At 41.1% G+C, this 19,992-nt stretch overlaps 1 protein-coding gene across 1 annotated transcript in view; it reads right to left on the bottom strand.

Annotated features, from left to right (window-relative positions):
* Positions 1 to 5,575: 5,575 nt before the first annotated feature.
* LOC139713770 (uncharacterized) overlaps positions 5,576 to 19,992 on the bottom strand; it is a 30,763-nt gene continuing 16,346 nt past the window's right edge. The window contains exons 3-7 of the mRNA XM_071625474.1: positions 15,895 to 16,498; positions 15,579 to 15,804; positions 11,941 to 12,196; positions 9,791 to 10,113; positions 5,576 to 8,218 (exon numbers count right to left, since the gene is read on the bottom strand). Coding sequence (XP_071481575.1) covers positions 6,505 to 8,218; positions 9,791 to 10,113; positions 11,941 to 12,196; positions 15,579 to 15,804; positions 15,895 to 16,498 — 3,123 coding nt within the window. The 3' untranslated portion in view covers positions 5,576 to 6,504. The remainder of the gene's footprint in view (positions 8,219 to 9,790; positions 10,114 to 11,940; positions 12,197 to 15,578; positions 15,805 to 15,894; positions 16,499 to 19,992) is intronic.

Here is a 19,992-nt window from a genome sequence, read left to right on the forward strand (position 1 = left end):
TCTAGTTTGTGAATGATAGAAATGAATTAAAGTAGTGATCATGCTATTGGATCCCAGCTGGTTTAAAACACGCACAGTCCGCTAATACTGCCGAGAATGCAAGAGACAGCTAGCATCCTATACTGACAGCACGTAACAGCACAGTAGGTTTGGTTTGGTGAGAGTACAGAAGACGATACAACAGTAGTCAGCCACAGATCTGCATAGAACGCTTCAGTAGATAGTCACAGATAGTAACACTAATGTACATGTGCCGTCAACCTTGCATGCGTCGCAACGTGTTTAACTTGACACACACAGTCTGACTCACAAGACTACAAACACACAGGGCGGGTCATTCACAACGTTACTGCTGAAGAGTAAACTTCTCAAGCAAATACCGCCACATTATATCTCATATTTTAGAGCAACTTTAAAGTTTCATACACATCACAGTGGCACTATGCAGTTATACTGCATTTGTACCACTGAAAAAACAAGAAGACTACATAAGTATTCTGATTAACAGCCCACAGCATTGATTATTCAAAAGATATCAAATGTAGGGACTCTGAGCCAATCAGCTGTCAGTAAGTTATCTTCCAGAAAATTACACACATTACATGACTATATATATAATATGCATTTAATGCAACAATTGTACGACTGTGATAATGCTATCAAACATACTTTAGTACACATATATTGCTTTCATATCAGAGCAGAGTAACAGATCAATTCTCTTTGTTCTTTTTGGAAGCATAGCCCCACAATCTGCATTTGTACTACAATGGAATGGAGTAGAAAACATTAGCGATCGTGCACCTCTGCTAAAACCGGAACACTTTGCTTGAATCCGATGCCATACACGCACGACAAGAATGAAATATGAATTATATATGAATAAAAACAAGGGGAGCATGATATGCTATGTGCATTCTGGGGGGCATATCATGAAGCGTTTTGGTCGGAAATTTTTCTGACAAACTGTTATAAGCTACTGAAATCCTTTCATCTGATTGGCTGTGAGCAAATTTGTCGACCAACTTGCCAGACAAAACGCTTCTTGAAATACCCCCCAGATCATGTTTAATCTCACTACCCTCCCCCCCCCCCCACCATATTTTTCTATCCCAGTACATCTTGAGAATAGTGGTTAGGATCAGCAGAGAGATCATACATCTCCAGTCTGTGTAACACTTTTGGCAGAAACATCGAGAAACCCAAACACATACGGTTATTTTATCCTCATCCCGGAAAAGGTATCAGCAAAAAAAGTATCTGAACAGGATGATATCCCACACAGATGCTGGAGGAAGCAGCTAGTCAATTTATTTACACGGAAAGTTTAACTTTCTCAGAAGAACGGGAGGAGTAAATGAATGACATACAACATGATATTCTTGCATAAAGTAATCAGTACAACTATCTGCCTTCACAGTACATTCCTCATGACCTTTCAGAATACTGGCATAGATCTTCACTCATATAAAACTTGTATAATTAATTTGTTTTTTCTCCAATCCAACTTCAAGCTGATACACACTTTCTTTCATTCTTTATATGCTGTAAATCAGCCCAGAAAAAAAAAAAAGTTTCATACCCATTAACCCCTTACAAATAGTTCAATGCTTAAAGACTTCTAGTATAAGGCAATCTTTAGAGTTATTCCCCCTCCTTGACTGAGCTTCAGGATAATCCCAGAACAGAAACAAGCACACTTTTTATTAGCTGAAACCAACGTGTATACCAGGTATCGAGGCAGCACGACATTTGCTCCTACGACAACTGCTCCAGTCTAACCTTCTCCAAGGACTTAGGGTAAGGGTTGTGATAGGCTTTTAGGTTTGTAGTCTGATGGGAGAGGTTGGGTTTGGGTTGTGAAACAGTTTTAGGTTTGTAGTTTGATGTGAGGATTAGGATCAGGGTTACGGTTATATTTGTGGGTAGAATTAATGTTTGGCTTAATAGCGTGTGAGGATTAGGATCAGGGTTACGGTTATATTTGTGGGTAGAATTAATGTTTCACTTAACCCTAACTTACCTGGGGGGGGGGGGGGGCCATAATGGCTCCCCCTCGACGAATTCCGCGACCGTTCCGGTGCGCAAAATTTTTTGACCGCACCGCTCACTGACTTTTTACTTTCAAATCTCGCGCAACTTTTGAGACCAAATTTGTCGTGCCCGGGCATACTGTTCCGAAGCCACGCCCCTTCAAAAAATTTTCGTCAACCTCTAAATTGCTCAAAAATGTGATTTTGTGTACAAAGTCAACACAAATTGTGTTTTTTCAATTAATTCATATAAAGATTCATATTCTTAATTTTAATGATTGAAATCAATTAATATTAGTATAATTATGCTTCAAAAAATGTGTATGACGAATTCTGCTGAAAAAAACAAAAGTTCGAAAAAACAAAGAAATACATAAGAAATTGATAAAACAATAAAAAACATAAAAAAGCAATTTTGATACTGAATTTTTTTTAACGCACAAATGTGCGGAATGTCACTAGGAATATCTACACCAAAAAATCAGCATTCCATAAGCTTTTATACGCCAATTACAGACGAAAATGAGGTTTTTTGCATATATTTGCATAGTTAATTTAAAATAGAAAATGCAAATTTTTTGAAAGTTGAACTGAACAGTCTTGTAGATTACATCCGGCTTTATGTTCATGCAAAATTTTGCGGCGATCGCGCGATCAACGGCCGAGATCTGAAGGGGGGGCCATAATGCCCCCCCCCCCCCCCCCCCAGGAATTCAAGCTCGCTAAATAGCCCAGGTAAGTTAGGGTTAATAGCGTGCAGATACATTATGGCAGCAATTGTCGCAGGAGCAAAATGGAATGTCATGGGACCATGTATCTAGCAACCCACTCCTGCCATAGGAAACATGAAAAGCAAAAGAAGCTATTAATTGCTTAATATCATTCTATAAATTTCACAGACAAATCTTAAGATTTCGAAGGTGGAAAAGAGGAGGAAGAAGAAGAAAAAAGGCAGGAGAGAAAGAAAAAGAACAAAATTTTAATGAGGAAAGACTACAGATTAACAAGTGGAAAAATGCCAAGTTTAACGTACGATTGTACCTTTAGCTCTTTCTTTGTTTTCAACTTTCTTTTTCCACATCAAAAGCTCTATCAAGATGAAAATTGGGTGGAACTGAGGCTGACTAAACAAAGGGAGCTACTCCACAAAGCAAACAGTGAGAGAGACGATAGACAATTCTGCTTGACATCTTTGTGTGTCAAATCTGACAAGGACAATCACTCCATGGTTTTGGTAGTGAACCACACCCAGCTTCGCGGTGAGCAATGTGAAAAGCTGGTCACTGCGTCAAGGGTCTATCTACTTGGTTCAGGGCCCTGTTTTACGGAGAGTTATAATTGATTATATAGTTGATTTCTATTGTAAGTCTACGGCAGCCTGTGTGGTAAGGAAACTTATAATCAATTACAATGTATATCTTTTGATAAAACTGGGCCCAGGTCAGGAGATGTACAATGTATACACGTGTAAGTGTCCCCATGGCACACAAGTACCAGTTTTTGCATTGTAGAATAGAGATAACCATATATCCTTATAGGTCAGTGAGTTATGTATACATCCCAGGGTTTATATTACTGACTGGTTACATGGTATATAGTACCTTTTTCTTACAAACATTGTATTCCCTTACAACAATCAGAAAAATGGTTTTGTAGGCATAGCCACCATGGTGAACATCTTTCAAGTCTGGAAGCTCTTCATTTTGTCTTTTAATACACTGTATCTTTCATACTGAAACAAAATCATAGTTAAGAAATGAGCTTGTCACTTCACAGTCGTGTTAGATTACAAAACTTGCCCCAATACTGTGGAAAAACTTATATTATCTCAGTAAGCACAGCCCATTGGCACCAAATGATTGGTCAACAAGGGTGGTGTCCATCTAGTCCAGTCAGTACAAAATCAGTTCCGTCGCCAATGTAAGAGCTTCAAGGTATTACAAAAGTAGCCAATATACACAGGCAAGAGGATGCATGACGTGGGAAGATAAATTGAAATAATGGTTAAGTTAATGATAATGGTGACAAAGATGGAGAAAACAAAATAAACATCATAACAGAGTCACTTCCAGGGGCATGAAGGCATCAATCCAACGTGTTATTAAAAAGATGCAATTTGCAATTAGACCCTAAAATAATGCGTCAATATAAGGGAATGAAAAGAAAGAAAAACAAACAAGTAAAAAAAAAATTGTTATACACCAGCTTCACTCGGTGAAAATGAGGGAAAAATTCAATTAATCAAAATCATACTAAAAAGGAACTAATATCAAATATATCAATTAGAGATGGCTTTGGGCAAGAGAAATACTACAATTATATGATATTGCTACATTTACATGACATGTTACAACTGACATGATGGTTGATGGTAAACATTATTTACGCAGAATCAAGGATTGTTACACTTCCTACAGATATCTTTGAGCTTGGGAAAGCACATAATGATTTGAGACCTTAACAGGCATACCGAGTACGATGTCCATCATTAACAAACACATTTGATTTTTTTCTGCAATACAAATCTTGATAGATACTAAGGTGGCAGATATAATTATTTATTTTCAATAGAAATGAAACAAATACTGGATAAAGTATGACACTATTGCATCCCATCTTACCACTTATACAAATTAAAAGTTATCTGTTGCAACAGCTTGTCACATAAATTAAGACAGTGGGAAACCAAATGGACAAATAAGTGTCATTGCCAATTCACCATGCAGAAACATTTAGGACTTTGATGCATACAGTCGTATGCTGCTAGCAGAGTGTACGAAGACAGCAGAAATCAGAGCGGCCCGGCTACCGGCAAGAATTGTGCTATGAAAATGTACATGCTGCACTGCTCTCCAGCCTATCAAAACACACATACACACAAATACATACACACACACAGACACACACACACACATTCTCTCCCTCTCTTTCTCTCCGTCACTCCAACTCTATCTCTCTGTCACTCCAAGTTCTATCCATCAGGAAGAATATAATAGTACTATAGAAACAACCTAGTCGCGTGAAATGCAAATAAGGTGGATATATGCTCTTTACAGACATATGTGATTAAGCACGTTGGAACAAGAAGGCTGTACATGGAATGTGACATCCTTTTGCTTCCAAGACGGACACTATGTGATTGGATTCTACATTTCTGTATGTAACGGAATAAAGCATGCTAGTTACATAATTCCATACGCAGAGAAACCAACAGTAATACTTCATGCAGCAGATTTTTCCCAACCTGCACTTTTCTTTCTGAACTGGACAATTTGGAAGCAGAAAGAATATCATCAGGATACATGCAGTCATAAAAGGAAATGAACCCTGCATAATCATCAACTAGAAAACGTAAGGGCCTGTATACACCATTGCGACTCACAATAAAAACATCATTCAGTATGCTGGGCAAACTGTATGATGTTCTGACGTTCAACTCAATGTACACATGTCCCAATGCACTTTGTTTCAAAAGTCAACACAAACTGAGTTAAAGCTGAATCCAACATATCCCAAGAGACTGTGCATGTGATTGCAAAAAAAAAAAAAAAAAAAGAACCCAAAGTTTAAAAACAATTTAACATTATGGACATAAAAGAGGGAAATTAAAAGAATTGTTAGAAAACACCAACCTGACAGCCAGCATTTTCATTCCCAGCTGTTTGAGAAACATCTTTGTGCTGTTCTTTCGTAATAGCAAGTGTGTGCTCACCATATTAATTAACTCTGCTTGGAGTAAATACCCATTCCCAATAGTATACCAAGGAGACAATAACGCTACTGATGTCCAGCGATTCTTTTCAAGTAAATGCTAAATAAAGATTTATGCCACTTGTCATTATCCCGTCTGTCTCGTCCAAAATGATTATGATGCACCACATATTGCCCTATCTTCTTGCTGTGCAAACACAATGTCATAGCATATTTAGCCTTAATAGTTGTGGACCTTTCTTGGTGGGTGTTTGGAAAGGGGGTAGAGTTTCTCTTACAATATTTGCTGGCAAGAAAAAGTGTTAATAGCAGACCCTCATCTTCAGTGAAGTATTTGGTATAAGTCACTAGTAGCAGTAAAAAAAAATCACAGGCTTTTGCAACCATACAGTAAAGCCAGTCCAATTAACACACAGGGGTTGCTTTTCTGTTTTTTAAAGAGTTGTATGATGAACTATGTTATAGGCAGAGTGTACTGTCACTCTCGGAGTTGGGCAAAAAGTAAAAAACAGTGCATGGACTCAGCAGAAAGCTAACCAATCTCCTGGTTTCCAACTAATGCTAGGGTATTATCAAGAGTTGACAATTTCAGGACCATACTTTTCTGACCAGTCTCCGAGATCAGTCTCAGCAAAGTCTTTAGCCACAGCAAATGTCAATGACATGATAACCAGTATAGGCTTTGAATCAAATAAATACACGGCACAATTAACATGGTCCATTTGCAGCTGGAAATAAATGGCAGGTGCTTTGGCTGGGCCTAATAGTGGCCATAATCTAAAGTGGGCATCATGTTGTAGAGTTGAGCTGGGTCTAGAGTATGCATCATTTCCCTGTCACTGGGCACAGGTGGCTTTGGAGGGGGAGGCGGCGCGGGCGGGGGCGTGACGGGGGGTTGAGGGTTGCGGGGCTGGGCTGGCTTCTCCCGCTGCCTACCGGTGGGGCCGGCCTTGTTTGGTCCCGCCCAAAGGTCGATACCATGCTCCTTCTTCTTGTGGTTCTTCAGGCTGACATTGTGCGTGAAGGAGCGGTCACAGAAGTCACACTTGTATGGCTTCTCCCCCGTGTGCTGCCGCCGGTGGGCCAGCATATTATGATACTGGGTGAAGCCCCGCCCACAATCGGGGCATTGGTGGGGCTTCACCTTGCGGTGGACTAGTTCGTGTTTCTCTAGGCCATGCGCCGAGAGGAATTTCTTGCCGCATATCTTGCAATCAAAGTCCCGGACACCCGTGTGGCAGCGCATGTGTGAGCTGAGACTGCACTTGAAGCGGTAGGCCTTCCCGCACACCTCGCAGATGTGCTTCAGAACCTCCCCCTGCCGCTTGGCCTGGTGCACCCGGACGTGCGCCCGGAACGCCTCTTTGGTAAACATCTTTCCACATTCCTGGCACAGGCGGCGCTCGGCATGAACAGCGAAATGGAAGTTCTTCTGCCCCGGCCGGAACCGAATATAGTCATCACACTGGGGGCAGTGTACCAGGGTCACCGCCCATCTGTCAATATCTTCCCACTCCTTATACGGTTTGGTCTTCTTCTTCTTGCCCCCCTCCCCATCGTCCCCCTCCTCCTCCTCCTCCTCCTCTTCCTCCCCCTCCTCATGTTCTTCATGGTTATTGGCATCTGCCCCGGCTCCCTTGTCCTTGTCTTCCAGGTGATCATCCTCATCCTGCCCTTCCCCTCTGTCCGCTGGATGTTCATGCTCTTCTGTCGGGCCGGCATCCCGGCCCACCTGGCGACTATCACTGTCTCTCACACTCATGTTTGTGTAACTGTTCTCCTGCTCCGGCGGACCATCGAGGCCCATCATGTGCGAACCGGTCATATAGGCGTCGCCCTGGTTGGGGCGCGGGGCACCCCCTCCTTCCATGCTCATGTGCATGCTCTGTCCGAGGGACTGGATCACGTTGGGATACTGCGCTCCGACCTTGCCCCACTCCCTCCCCTCCTCGTAGTGCTTCCTGTAGGCAGAGATGGGGTCGTAGCCCCTGTTGTGAGCCCAGCCCTGCTCCCCCGCCAGCAGCTGGCCGGGCACCCCGGCGCGATACATGCCCCCCGACACCTTGCTCCAGTCGTTGGAGTAGTTGTCGTGGAGATGCCGCTTGAACGGCGGCATCATCTCGTATCGGCGGGCATCCATGGCGTCCTGTCCGTAGGCACTGGCCATGTTCCTATACATGTCACTTTCTGACATCCTTCGTTGGCCAGGGTCTGGCATCCCTTGCTGCTCCTCACCCATGCTACTCAAGTCCTGGTACTGTTTCTCAGACCCACGCTCCTCAGCGGTGCCATCCCCACCCTGATTGGTCTCTGGTCCATCCTTGGACTTTAGATACTCGGAGGGGTGGCTGCTTTCAAGGTGCTTTTTAAAGGCTGTGATGCCGTCGTAGCGCAGACAACAAATCTTGCACTCATAACGTCTGGGAAGTGCATTCCAATCTAAATTCTTCAACGTACTCATCAGCGATGGCCTCCTGAAAGAAGACAGAGAACGAAAGAAACATGAGCCAATGCCGCACAAGAAAGTAAAACATAAACAAAGAGCTAAAAAGACAAACAAACATGCATCAAGGACTGTATTAAACTATGTGTGGGTGGGGTATAATAAACCACTTACGGATACTTAACCTTAAACACACTGGGCTTTTTTGGCTATTGATGCTAAAAGTCTTTAGTCTTAGGCAACGAAGTTCTCATGTACAACCCCATATTCCAATACGAAAATTGTCTAGGATTTTTTTTTACAGCTAAAAAGTATGTCGTAGAATGCTCAATTCAAAATATGACTTTCTCCTTTTCCAAGAAACTCTCTTTTGTCTTTTTGGATTTACAAATGCTATTTTGCTTAACATTACCTTTTGCTTCTCTTTTACTCTTTTAACACAGTCTTTGCAAGTGGAATATGGTTGCTTTTACTGCCAGTATAATCATCTCATCAATGAACAAAATGGCGCAATGAAAACCTCTTTGTGACGGCTACTCATGACTGGAAAGTATTGTATGAGGTCACGTAAGTTCAAAATCTTTTCAGTGTAATTGCCTGCCTAAAGAAAGCATGCTCCATTTTTCTGGAACACAAGATAGGCCAGTTTTTGACTTATCTGAAAAAAATTTGCTGGGAATTTACAGTCACTAAAGTATACTGACCTAAAAGTTTCCCTAACTTGGCCCCTGGTTCTAATGCAATCAAAAAATTATATTGAATGTTTGTATACATCATTTTCGAAGGAACATACTCATTAGAAATGCATGCTTAAGCATTTCATGCATATTCCAGGAAAAAATCCTGAGTTGTAATTCAATTAAAATTAAAGTCATGCAATAAAGGAACTTTTTTAATCCAATTTGAGCACAATGGGACATATGTAAAACATACCATGGCTTTTGAATGCAAAACTCATTGTGTACAACAATGCAGATAGCCAAGAGGGAATTTCACAGAAAATTCCAATGCCTTATACAGGTGTGTACACACATTTCAAGGTGTACAAAAGTGTGCATGGGGCCATAGGACGCTGGTGGACACGTCCAATTATATCTGCTTTCAGTCATATTCTTTTATATGACCAAGGTGCCCATTTGAACTACAGTAATTGAGACCCTATCACCCTTGGGAAGCTACCTGTCAAGTTTGGTAAAAATCCATCATGGGGTTTTGAAGAAGAAGCTGAAAATGTAAAAAGCCAACTAAAATGAGATGACGCACTTGAGCCTTTGACTCAGATAAGCTAGAAACGCAATTCTGGTCATGGTGACATGACTAAAATTTTTCATGTAAGTCTACACACCAGTTTGATGACACTGTGTTGAAAACTTCAAAGAACCAAAATCTCTTAGAAGACACATTTCATTCACAATTCTGCCGCAGCCTGCCGTAGCTTGATGGTGGATCACATTCCTTTCCTACTTCTGAATAACTTCAAAGAACAGAATTTGGACCCCTACCTTTCTAATGCCCATGAAAGATTATTTTGAAAGACAATTTTGATGTGCAAGCACTGCTAGCGTCATGAAGGCTGGTTTTGCTTAGCTACTGACCAACTGACCTTCCACCCCTCCGGGCCGCTTGAACTTTGACCTTTGCTTCCTGCTTATCCTCCTTGCTCTCTGCTGGAGGCTCCTCAGGTTGTGGCTGGACCGGTGGTTTGGGCTTGGGCTTGCGACCTCTCTTCTTCTTTGGCACTGGTTCTGGCTGGGGCGGTGGTGGCTCCTCCCTCGCCTGCCTGGCTGCGCGGGAGATGCGGGGAATCCGTGGGGTACGTGGCGTCTTCGGGGTGCGGGGCGTCTTCGGCAGTTTTGGGCTGGAGCTACTACCCATCACCTTCCGTGGCTGGCGAGACTTGCGCTTGTTTCGTATAGGCGGTGCAGACTAGACAAGAGAAGATCAACATGATTAAGCACTAAACATGCGACATATCACAAGAGCAACAAAAGAATACCAGCATCAATGAAATTCAGTCAGACTGCAATGTTCCCATAAAGTCAGGCAAGGGGATAGAGTTTATTACAAAGACAGGTACAGGCATAAAGTCAGCTGAATACATACATGTACATGTACTGGTTGAAGTTTAAGTACATTATGCAAGTTGGAATGTACATGTATGAGGCAATGTTACAACACTACCTGTACGCTTCCTTTGATTTTCCAGCCATAATAAATTTTTTACCTGACGAGACACATCTTTCTGTACATCGCATCTTTCCATGGAACTTACTGCCCTTTTACCTGAATACCAAGGACATCAGCGGCAATGTTATGAATACCACTTGAGTCTTGAACATTCTTAGTCCTTTTCATAAGAAACAGCAAGAAAAATCTAGCATTATTTACCCTAATTGTGCGTAATGAATTTTCAGCAAGAGCCAAAGGTACTAATCCTTACAAAATATGACAACAGCTGACTCCTGCAAACAATTTTTTACACAGACAAAATCCAGGCAAATTTATCATTGTAGTTGTTACTGGGAGGCTGGGGGAATTATAATCTAAACAACAGAATAATAAGAATAAAGAGACAACACGCTAATGGTGAGACACACAAATATGGCAACTCCACTAATTGCTTGTAAACATGCATGTTGCTTCCCTTCAGGGGTGTAACATGAAAGCAGCCCATGGTTAAAACTGTTGGCGAACAAGAACAAGAAAAACGTAAAGCGATGTCTTGCCCACATATCGCAATTTGAGATTATAGTGTTTTTAAGATGTAAGTTCATTGACCTTTGACCTTGTCCGACTTATGCAATATTCAAACTTGACTGGGATCTTTAGGTGATGAACTGGTGGTGTGAGTTTTGTGGTGCAGGTCAAAGTTTAAAGTTGTGGCAAGTTATTGGGAGCACACAATCTATGGCGCTCAAATCAGGAAAAGTTCATTGACATTTTGATCTTTGACCTTGTCAGAATTCACCACTGTTCGAGCTTGAGTGGAATCTCTATGTCATGTACCTGTGGCGTGAATTTGGTGGTCATAGTTCAACGCTGTGGAAAGTTATTAGAGTACACCACAATACTGTGGGTACAGTGCTTATCAGGGCAAGTTCATTGACCTTTTGACCTTGTTGGACTCTACCATATTGGATCTTGACCAATATTTTTGGGCTATGTTCCTGTGGTGTGAGTTTGAAAGAATAAAAACACGCCCACTGAACAAACAGCAATTTTATCACATTACTTCCTATTTTTCATAAATTCTGATGGGCACGTAACTTTCACTGATTCATTACTTTTCCTTGCGGCACACAGTGTTGTCATGAACTGTGGAGTATATGCAAGATGTAACACAGATTTTTTTCACATGTAATCATGTTACCATGTTATCATCTGTAGGGTATAGTTGGCGATAAATTTGAGTGTGTCTCTAATTGCTACGATTAGTTATCATTGCTACTACTGTTATCATAATAGTTGTCCTTATTTCTAACTTTACGGTAATCATCATTTTCAAAATTAAGTATTTCCCCGTGTCTATATACAACAACATACCATGTAGATATGAGAACATTGATCAGTGTATGTTATCACTTTTACAACTCATGTCTAGTGTGAAGATCTATTAACCCGTTGAGGACGAGTCCCGAGTATACCTGGGCAGGTGTCTATGGGAAATGCGTGTTGTAGCAAAATCAGTCAGTCCTCAACGGGTTAAAGGCAACAAACTCGGCATCAAAGTCCAGGTTGCTCCTGCTACCGTACCTTGTGTGGTTTGAAGTCACTGCCATAGGACGGATGGTAATCATAGTCTCCGGGCTCTTCAACGGCAGCATCATCGTAAAGGTCATCCAGGTCGTCGTCAAGGTAACAGTCGGCCCACTCTTCCGGCTCCTCCACGGCCTTCAGCTTCTTTGGTTTCTTGGCCTTGCGCCCTCGCTTGGCTTCCTTCTTTTTGCGTTTCTGGCCGCGTGGCGTGCGCGGCGGGGGCAGGAACTGCTGGAAATAGGTCTTGTCCATGCTGGAAGAAAGATGGTAGCACAATGGTAGCAATCTTGCAGCAATCTTGAAGCAATAGCAGCAATAGCAACCACAGCAACAGCAAAGATTAATCATCATCATCATCACCATCCTCATAATTATTGACAAATATATATCATCAAAAGATGTTTATAGTTGAGTACCAGTTGTTTACAACACTGCAGCTGCACAGTTAAAGGACAAGTCCACCTTCATAAAAAAAAGGATTGAGAGAATGCAGCAATATTAGTAGAACACATCAGTGAAAGTCTGAGGAAAATTGGACAATCCATTCAAAAGTTACGAACATTTTACGTATCTTTGCAGTCACTGCTGGAAGAGAAGACTACTACAGTGTATGATGTCACATGCGTACAACTATAATAAGGAAAATAAAAAGAGAATTTCACAAAACTTTACTTTTTGAATAAAGTGCACAGTACTTCGACTACGTATGTTAAGGGCAATATTATTCCCCTTGCCTTCTGAAAGAGAGAAGTCAAGTGTTCTTTTGTTATGGGAGAATGCTGAACTTTCTTTATTCTTTCTTTATATCGTTGTACTCATGTGACATGGCAAGCTATAGTAGTCTTTTCATCCAGCTGTGACTGAGCGGAAACTTCAAAAATTCAAAACATTTTAACGGATTGTCCGATTTTGCTCAAACTCTCACTGATGTGTTATACTAATATTGCTGCATTCACTCAACCCACATGTCTATGAAGGTGAACTTGTCCTTTAAAGTTGCAGTGTAATTTGCAGACATGCTGGTACTGTAGATTAAAAGTGTCATGCCTACAAACTTTTAAAGATAGGGCTGCATGAAATTCTGACCAAAAAAAAAATAAAAATCTTCAAGTATCATCAAACTACTTCATAATCATGGTGACACTTTGGAATGCTGAAACAGAAAATTGTGAACTAAAAAATGAAAACATAAGTTACATGGATACATGTTTTTGGTAGTGACACAATGACTGGGTAGCACTTTTGAATTTCCCCACAAAGCTACAATGTATTAAATTAAATAGAACATGAATAACAACTTACAATTTTATAATCACAAATGATATTACACTCACTGTAAGGATGAATAATAAAAATAATAATAATAATAATAATAATAATAATAATAATAATAATAATAATAATAATAATAATAATACATTACTGTCATGCACTTGATACAATGTTTCTAAGCGCATAGGGAAAAGACGAAAGGAAAGATGAAAAATGAGGGAAAACAGACAGGTCAAAACAAAAGTAAGAATAACATGACATACAGTAAATCAATGTGTACATGTATCAGTATAAAATAAACACATACAATAATTGGGTTACACTCAGCACATTAACTGTAATAGGGGAGGAATCAATATGGGAAAAGATGAGTTTTAAGAAGTGCCTTAAATAATTCTACTGATGGGGCTTGTCCTATATGAATGGGTAGATCATTCCAAAGCTTGGGTGCAATAACTGCGAATGCGCGTTCTCCGTAGCATGTCTTAGTGCGAGGTCCGGGTAACAGTTGAAGATGGGCAGTGGCATGGGCAGCAGTATGAATCATAACAGAACAGGATGGAAAATATGAAAATAAAAGGAAAAACCCTACACTCATTCCTAAGTTGTAAGATGGAACTGATTGACCAATTGCCCTACATCGACATAAATAAGCACTGAATTGATCAGTGTTTTACAAGCAGCCATGATATAAAAATCATGGGCGTACATTCTCGAGCAGGATCCGAACCTACGACCTCTGACCTCCGGACAGGCGTCATCTCAACTAGACCACCGAGCTTCCGCCCAACAGCGAGTGTTGGTTCTAATCCTCATAGCATGCAGCGGGTATCTCGACGGAAGAATTTCATGAATTTGAATGTGAAACAGTGTTGTTCCCACACAGCGCAATACTCTCAACAAAACCGACATGAACATCACAACACTGCTCTTCACTATAGCAATATGAAGGGTACAGTGTATCAAGACATTTGATACAAGACTTCCACTAATCATTAAGATGAAAAAAAAAAGAGAAAAAAAAAAAGAACAAGAAGATTAATGACAAAGACTATGACTGCAGACAATAAAATTCCAGGCTCGGTAGAGCGACCTACTTTGTATTTTCAATGCATGTGATCCACTCATTGCACTTGTTCTATAAATGCATGTTGTTTGATGTCTGCTGCAAGGACGATTTCAATGAGGTTTTCATATTTCATGCATTCGCCACAAGCAACCCCCTAAAAATAGACAGCAGATTATGTTGAATTAAGGTTGAATACAATCCACGAACTTTGGTATAACAGTATTGGCCTATTGCCCAATCATACAAAAAAGTGTATCAAGCAAATAATGATTGAAATAAAACACAAAATCAGGCACCGGATCATTTTGAATACCAATGGTACAATGCATGGTGTAGAAGCTTCTACGGCTTGAAAAAGGGCATTTTTAAGACTAAATTTTGGTGAAAATATCTCCATCACCCTTCAGAGTATAAAAGAGAAGGACAAAAAATTAGCATCATTGATAACACTATTATCACAAAGACACTGAGGAAACTAGAAAAGCACTCGGAGAGTGAAGACCTCCACCAAGCCAGCAACTCATTTCCAACCTTTCCCAATATAGAAGCCATTTTCAGTTTCCAGCTGCGCGCACGGCACCTTACCCGCGCAGAGCACACACTTTAGTGTGCACATGTAAACCTCCAATATGCGCAAGTAGACCTTCCAAGTTCATTGACCTTACATGACAACAGATAAAAAATCCTTCAAAAATCCATAACAAATTTGGGATCACTACCAAAATTGAATCGTCTGTTCCTTGTGTCATTATTCACTTTTCCCGCAGGTTTCATTTAAATCCGTTCACAAATTTTTGAGTTATTTTGCAAACACACAAACCATGCCGATGATCACTTAACCTCACCTTTTTTGGCAGAAGAAGTACCAGTCACTGTCTCGTATGAAATACACATAAAAAAATGGGCTGGTAGTGAGTGAGTGTTCCTTCAGCTCTGACAAAGTGAACTCATGCGCAGCTGACTGGAAGTTCACAAATTACTCGAATGTAATTCACATGGTCACAAGGGAAAAAATTCAAATGCTTGTAAGCAGCCAAACCACAAGAGCATCAACTGTCAAAAGTCCTCTCCATCTATAGGTCTTGAAATACTTGTTAAGGCATCTCTAGGATTTTTTAAGAGGAACAAAGTTTCATTTGCCTTACAGGTGCTCTTGCCCATTATGAAATACACAATATTATTAATAAAGATACGTTAGAGCAGTAGCAATACCGCATGCATGTTTTGTCCACCACCCAAAAACTTGAAATACATGTATTTCCTATCTTAAAAAGACCTTTAATAAAACACTCACTGGTCCATGAAGATCTTGGCTAGATCTCGGTCCATCTTGACCGCTAATCTCTCCTTCCAAGCCTCCCACCTAGCCAGCTGGTTGCCGATCCGCAGCGGCCTCATCTTGACCCGCCGCGACTTCAGCGGGACGATCGGGGTCTGCTGGGCCTTGGGGGAGGTGCTGCGGGTGCGGAGGCGGAGCTTGATGGAGACGGGGCGCTCGATGATCTTCCCCTCCTCGCCGGACAGCTGCTGCCCCCTCAGCGACTCCGCCTGATCCCGGGGCTGGTCCCCGTACGCCTGCTGGGGCTCGAACGGCGGCTGGGGTAGGTCGGGCGTAGGCTGCCGGAGCTCGGTTGCTTGCAACTGCTGCTGTGGCAGGGATGGGGGATGTGGGGAAGACTGCTGCCGTAACTCTTGCTCCAGCTTCCGTTGTTGGTGTTGCGCCCCATAGCGGTGGACATCCGATAGCAGGTGCCCCCTCTGCTTTGCCTGGAAGCGCAGTCCCTGTATGTCGTGCTCAATTTTGGCCACCAGTATCTGTGTTTCTTTAATCCTGTCCTCCTCAGCCTCATCCTCCTCATCATCACCATCCTCCTCCTCTTCCTCCGCCTCTTCTTCCCCCTCCTCCTCCTCCTCCTCCTCCTCTTCCTCCTCCTCTTCCTCATCCTCTTCATCTCCCCCCTCCTCGTCCTCTTCGACATCCTCCCCCTCCACATCTCTGGAACCTCTGCTATCATCGTGATCGCCATGTTCGTCACCAATACTCTGTGAGTAATTCTCACTCTGGCAGTTCGTCCCACTGACGGCTTCTTGGCCAACATTCAAGTCACTTTGCTTTGTGTGTCTCTGATTGGCACTTTCCGCGGTATGTCCGTGGTGGAGGTCTGTTGATGAATGGTTGGAGCTTTCTTCTCTACAGTTCTGACGACTGGAACTCTGCATTGAGAAAGGATAATAAAAAGTGACACAACACATCACAATGTACACATGACCAAGATAAATTTTCTATACTGATATGCGAGGTGCTACAAAACCTCTTGAAATAAATATGCTTGAATATGATTCTTGCATTGAGTAGTTTTTTGTTTAAACAGCAACAAAATGACTAATCGCTTTTTATTGACATAAATTACGTACAGTGATTATTCAGTGTTTTAGTACATGTACTAGCTGTGATAAAAATCATGGGCATGTACAGTACATACATGTATTGTACACTCAGGCTGTTCTCAAACCAAAGACCTCCTAATTACAAGACAGGCGTCATATTCGCTAGACTACCCAGCTTTTGCCCAAAAGACAGTAATGGCTCTGATCCCTTTATAGCAGCAGGTACTGCATTATATTTATTCAAATGAGTGATTCTTGTGCTGAGTTGTTTTCATTACAAATTGCCCTTCATCAATGTAAATTAAGACTAAACTATAGAAGCACTCTGAGAGCTCAAACCTCTGCCAAGCAGCTCATTTCCACCACTGATCTCGTTCTTCCATAGAGATCAGCGATTTCAAGCCATACGCATGCATGCTGAAAGTCTGCCAATTTCCTAATATCGAAGCCGTTTGTTACGTCATCAACTTCCAGCTGAAGGGATGGTATACTGTAGTTTTAGTTGAAATAGGGCTTCAGGTTTCCAACTTGTTTTGAGAGATAATGAGAAACCTCTAATGAAATATGAAAAAAGCATACAAAGTTTATCTAATACAAAGTTTATTTGATAAAAACTGGTTTTGAAATGGCTAAGATACCAAAATTAAAACAAAGAGGTCCTAATAAATGGTGAAACCCACCTTTCTGACTGTTTCGTTCTACTTTGCTTTTAGATATCTCAGCCATTTTAAAACCGATTTTCATCAAATAAAGTTTGGAGTCCTCTTTATAGAATTGTATGCTCTTTAATAATTCATAAATGGTTTCTAATCGTCTTGCAATAAATTGAAATCGGAACCCCCCCCCCTCCAATCTCAACCAAAACTATACCATCCCTTTTAAAGTCATGAATCATGTTATGTGACAAAGTGCCATACCAAGCTACATTGTAGGTAATTTGCAATTTACTGCATCTGCATCATGGTGACTATACTATACAATAGTTGTATTTGCAGAACAGTTGTATTAGCTACAATGGTGTAAAAGGTTTATTACACTCCGCATCACCTTAATACTAGGGACCAGGGAATTGTACATACTAGACTGAGTATCAAAAAGTCCTTGTCATTTGTACACCTTGAAATGTGTTGTATCATGCAACCATGGAAACCCTAAAGCTTGCTGAAGTCGTGCCTTATCAGGTATAGCAAGTAACGCACGAACTGTGCGATTCAGCCGATGTAGACAAAACATGAATTTCAGCAATTTGCACCCTTGGAATCAGTCAGTTGCTTTTACTTTGTTGTTGTTTTTCACGAACAGACAATATCAGAAGGGAGGCATGCATCACAAACTCTGTATTTTGATACAAAATGTACATCTTTGAACTTCCAACATTTTGATATCCTGGTTGACACTCTGGCTGAGCGGAGAGGGGGGGGGGGGGGGGGCATTTTATGAAGCATTTTGTCAGATATTTTTTCTTTTCTGACAAACTGTTATTGATCAGCTACTGAAATCCTTGCATTAAACTGGTTGAGAGCAAATTGGTCGGACAAAATGCTTCATAAAATGACCCCGTGATTTCTAATCAAATTTAGAAAACTTAATCCACCTTGCATAACCAGTCTATGAATAATCAATGGGCACAATGAACATTCAACTTGGACAGCTATAGACGCAATGTACTTGCAATTTGTCAAGAATTCACATCCCACCAAAGAATTCACAGAAACAAACTGTACATTATGCAGGGTTCGAAATTGGCGATGGTCCGCTGGCCATTGGCCACCCAAAATCATGTCGGACTAGCTAAAAATCACAAAATTCTGAAGTAACTAGTCCGTCTGGCTAGCCAAAATATTGCTTCAGTGTCAAAATTGATTCTAAGTAGTCCGCCTGGCTAGTTAAAAAAAAAAGTTAAGTGCGACCCCTGTTATACCTTACTGTATAAAGCACGAAATCTTCGTGGCATGAAATTCTGGTGAATTGGAGCTGACGGCCTTTATCGCGGCATGAAATCATCACGAACTGCCACTGGCATTGCGTGCACATAGTGTACAAATGTACTAGATCAATGAGAACTTTCACATGCATTTTAGAATGGAATCTTGGCTCTTGCGAAATTTCTGAAATCAAAATGCATGCAAACATTTCTGGTTTTACAAGATGCAAACTTCCACTTGATTAATACAAATTCTTTAGCTTTCATCATCACATACTGTACACTGTACAATGTACACAATTGTACAAATACACTTTGCTATGTTTGATAACTCGCATTTGTTGGTTGACTCTCACTTTCATTTTGTTGCCTCTTCTTGGTACACCAGGATAGGGCTCGCTGCTTGCTCAGTACCCCCCCCCCCCCCCACTCTTGTTGTTACTTTTTCACTCTTTTCCTTTCTTTATCCCTCTGTTGTTCCTCATCGTGTTTGATGTTGCCTCCCTATTCATCCTTATCCTTCAAAGGTTGCCCTCAATGGTCCACTGGATCATCACTGACCCTCCTCTACCTTTTGTCTGTCTACCCTCCCTCTATAAATTACAAAGAACAGCAGCAACAACAACAACAACAACAACAACAACAACAACAACCTGTTTGTCATTTTGCCTCTGACGAAGATTCTGCTAGGATCGAAAGGGGGGGGTCGGGCCTCCCAGACCCCCCCTCCGGATCCAAGCCATCAACCGCGCGATCGCGACGAAAATTGGCACACGCATTGCCTATGATGTAATCTAAAGTACAATGAAGTTAATTTTTTTCAAAAATTATCATTTACACTAAATTATGCTAATTTATGCATAATGATGCATGAAATCAGACAATTTGGTATAAGTCACTAAATGAAGCTCAAAACAGGCACAGTTTTGGTCTAAATATTCTTTTAGTGTCCTTAGCAAATGTAAGAGAAAGAAATTGCACAATCAGAAAAAATTTTCTAAGTATTTTATTGTTGTTTGAATTTCTTACGTATTTCTTTTTTTTTCGACTTTATGTTTTTCATTGTTTTTTCGATGAAATTTGTCCGTAACATTGTTCCAAACAAGAAAATGCATTATTAATTGATTTTAATCAATAAACCCCCAAAATAACAAATGCTTTTATGAAATTTGCCTGTAAACACAGTTTGCATTAAAATTGTACACAAATTCATGTTTTTGAGCACTTTTTGGTCTAACATGCACGTGCATATTTATGCGCAACTTCAGAACCGCGCACCCGGGCATCGCAAATTTGGTCTCAAAAGATGCAGGAGACTTGAAAGAAAAAAGTCATGAAACGTCGCGGCGATAGCTTCTCGCGATAGCGATACATCGCGCGAAACGTCGAGGGGAGG

The sequence above is a fragment of the Diadema antillarum genome, unplaced genomic scaffold, assembly GCF_040938485.1.
Source record: "Diadema antillarum isolate AM-2024a unplaced genomic scaffold, OU_Dant_1.0 seq00002061_RagTag, whole genome shotgun sequence".
Classification (NCBI taxonomy): Eukaryota; Metazoa; Echinodermata; class Echinoidea; order Diadematoida; family Diadematidae; genus Diadema; species Diadema antillarum.